The following is a 3,637-nucleotide window of genomic DNA, read 5'->3' on the forward strand; positions in this document are numbered from 1 at the left end:
GCCCGCCCCGCGCTGCCCGTCCCGCTGCCCGTCCCGCTGCCCGTCCCGTGCTGCCCGTCCCGCGCTGCCCCGGCTCCCTCCTCCCGGTGCAGGTAAACCTGCCTGTGCATCCTGGAAGCAGGGGACGCGGGCCATTAGCTCCTACATTATACTAATTAACAAATGAGATTTTTGTCATTATTATTTTTGTTCCTCTTCCCAGCCGCATTTCCTGCAATTCTCCACTTTTTTTTTTTTTTTTAAATTCATTTTACGTTTTCACCACAGCGTTGCTGTTATTTCTGCAGGTAACCCCCAGCTCGGAGCAGGGGAGCGGAGCACATCAGCTGCTGGGGGGGGCTGAAGGGCTGGCACGGCTGGGCCCCTGGGGAGCGGTGAGCAACACACCGCGAATGCTCACATCCGAGCTGCGCTCAGGGGCCGCCGTGGGCCTGGCAGCCCCACCGAGCCGAGCACCAACTTACCACAACGTGGCTTTTATTTTATAGTGCCTGTATTGACTCCCACAGACCGTCTCCTTACAATGGCCCATCTGCGGCGACTGCCCTCCGCACGCCGTACTGGCCCTCGTCTAGTGTCTCCTCTTCTGCAGAGAGCGACTGCCTCCTACCCGCCTCATCACAGACCTCCTGCTTAGGGTTGAGCACTCTGAGCCCTGGCTCTAGCTCAGCCCCAATGCTGAGTGCCGGCTCCTGGCACGACACGGGACCACCGCGTACCGGATTGCAGCCAGTGATGTCCACCCCTCGCCGGCACCCCTCGCCCTGGCAGCACGGAGCCTGGCCTCACGACTCCGCTCAGCCAGCACCAGAAAGCATTTGAGATACCAAAATCACCTCTCCTCCTTATATACCTACCACTTTGTTCCACTTTGGGCTTTAACGATGTTTTCCTTGGTTTAAGCATTTGCTTCTTGAGCAGAGAGAAGGCCTTGGACTGCTGAGCTTCAGACAACACTCCCATATTCCTGAGGAGCTGAAGCACCCTGCGTAGCAAGAACGGCTTCACCTTGTGCTGGGCCACCTTGAGAGGACCAATACGAATTTTGGGCAGGTTGACTTCTCGATCACAGTTATAAAACCGAAAGAGATTCCAGGCCAAGCTAGGTCCAAAGGTATCCATTAAAATATATCTGGAAAGTTTAAGGAGCATGTCACAGGACAGCCGCTTTTCTTGCGGTTTCTGGCCCAGGTTCTGACTTAGCAAACTTCTCCTTCCTTGGTGACTCAGGAGAGAGCGGCTCCTGAACAGGCTGGAGGGTTTGTACGAGCCCACGGTCCCGGGAAGGGTTTTCTTACTGTGCAACAGTCCTTCATAATCCATATCCCACAAAGAACTGTTGGGATTCAGGCTATGTTCTGAAATAATCGTAAATACAGTAAAACCTATTAAACATAAAAAAAACCCGGTGGGTTTGTTTCTTTAAACAATACATATATAGATCTCGCTATATTTATCAATGTTCTGCTGTAGCCCTGGATACAGTGCAGATTGCTACGCTACTTTGACAAACTTACTGAATGTTTCGACAGGCCGAATCAGTAGATTTGCAATAGATAGGGTTTTAGGTACTAGAATGTAGTAACGATTATTTGTAATTTTTTATTTAAACTAATGTTTTCTGTAACGCTCAGGAAAACTATCTTTGTTATACATTACATACACTCCAGAGTACACAGATTCCTAAAATAAACCTCCAGTCACCAAAAGAGTATGTACTATTCCATATACATTTTCTGAAAAACATTAAGAAAAACAATGATTCCTACATTAAAGACTATAAAAGCCTTTTTCAAACATGACTAAGGAAGGAAACTTCTGCGCTCCTGCTGGGCTGTTTGCATGTTGGGTCCAGGCCCAGGGCCCAGCACAGCCTCTAGGTTTCCAATAGATACAGGCCGGGTTTAAATGAAAAAGGCTCAGTTTTGCTTTCTAGGCGCTCTCTCTAGTCTCTGCCTGCTGATTCAAGCCGTCAGCCTGGTGTACAGGCTTAAGCTGCAGCTGCTCAAAGGCCACAGTAGCTTCATCCTGCGGACAAGAAGGTACCGGCACGGGAGAATCCCGACTCTCCGGAGCTTAAATTTGCTTCTAAGGCAGTGCCCCTACCCAGCTCTCCTTCATTCAGGCTGAGCCTGAAGGTTCAATTCACACCCTGAGAATTGACCAATAAAACAATTAAATGCAACATAAGCAGGCTGGGACTTCATGATAAGTAGGGCTGCAAACACACAAGAAAGCTCTAATAATTAAAAGGGACAAGGGACCCAAAACTTAATTGCATCTTGCCAGAAGTGTTTGAAATAGTTAATGTTTTAACATAACGGCATACTGCTAAAGGCTGGAGGTCACCTCCTGGGAGCCCCGGAATGTGCCTGCAGCCTTCCCTTTCATTTCTAAGCAGAGGACAAGATTTTTAAGAATGTTCTTCTATTTCCTAGAGGTGGATCCCAGACCAGCATGTTTGAGAAGCTTCGGGTGTTTTTTTATTTGATTTCAAGATTAAGGTTATCAGCTTCAAGTAGTCGTGACTTACGGTCCAGGGGATTGCTTGCGTATTGTAATCGTATTAGGTAAGTATTCTACTATTACATTGGAATTTTACGTATCAAAATGCACATTTATGGCTGTAATTCATCCCTGAAATATAACCCTGTAGTACTTAGGAACTGCAAAATATGACTGCTAGGACTAGATGGCAGCGGATAACTCAGGAATGTCATAACGAAAGCAGCATTTTGCATCTTCACTGCGTCTTTCATTCAGAGCAATCAATAGCTATTGCGAGAACCCTATTCATAAGGCCCCCGAGAGATCAATGAGCTCTTCCACTGCTTTACCGATGGGCTGGCGCGGAGGGGAGCAAACCGCTTGTGCGAGATCCCCGGGAGGAACGAGGAGAGAAGAAGGAGGGACCCAGCTCCGGGAGGACCCCAGTAATACGGGGTCCATATTAACCCCCTCCTCCTGCGTGGATGTGTTGGGGGGCAGATGGTCCCTGCAGAGAAGGACTGCATGCACCGCTGCCATCCGACCAGCGCCGGTCTGAGCCGAAGGGAAAGGGCTTTGGGGCAGACCCAAAACGTCCCTAGGTGCACCTAATGGCACCGCTGCAGCGGAGTGACTTGAAACGTAAGCAATGTTAAAATCTTTAAGCAGGTCTGCAAGCCTTCTAGAAGAAACTGCTGTGTAAAACGTTATTTTGAAGAAACAAAACTTTGGATCAATGTCTTGTCTTCAAAGGCAGCCCTTAAACTAAAAAAGGCCTGAGGAACTAAAGGAGAAAATAAACTCAGGGCCCAGTGCACGCAGTCACCTCCAAAGCCACAGTCAAATCATGCCGTCTGTGTCTGGAAGCCAAACTGGAAACCAGAGACGTGTTTCCCTCCGCTTTTTCTTCAGATAAAAGTAAGGGTTAGCCCTGGCAGCCACCCTCCTTCTCCTCTCCGGGGACAGCTACAGCCTGGGCGGCCCTCGCTGCCAGCCCGGGGCCCCAGCCTCGCCAGAGTGGCCTCAGCCCATCCTCGGCTATAAATACCAGCGGCCGAGGCTGCGGAGAGCGGACCGCTCCCGGCCCGCGGCACGCACCGGGGGGCTCGGCCCCGGGGCGGACGCAGAAACGCCTTGACTCACACGGTAT

At 50.1% G+C, this 3,637-nt stretch overlaps 1 protein-coding gene across 1 annotated transcript in view; it reads right to left on the bottom strand.

The window, feature by feature from the left end:
- Nucleotides 1-1,323, bottom strand: part of LOC103896722 (transmembrane protein 2-like) — a 60,240-nt gene extending 58,917 nt beyond the window's left edge. Inside the window, 1 exon segment of the mRNA XM_009276624.2 lies at nucleotides 858-1,323. Within this exon segment, the coding sequence (XP_009274899.2) occupies nucleotides 858-1,323 (466 nt within the window).
- Between the last annotated feature and the right edge of the window lie 2,314 nt (nucleotides 1,324-3,637).

Source organism: Aptenodytes forsteri, unplaced genomic scaffold (genome assembly GCF_000699145.1).
Source record: "Aptenodytes forsteri isolate BGI_AS27 unplaced genomic scaffold, ASM69914v1 Scaffold1, whole genome shotgun sequence".
Taxonomy (NCBI): domain Eukaryota; kingdom Metazoa; phylum Chordata; class Aves; order Sphenisciformes; family Spheniscidae; genus Aptenodytes; species Aptenodytes forsteri.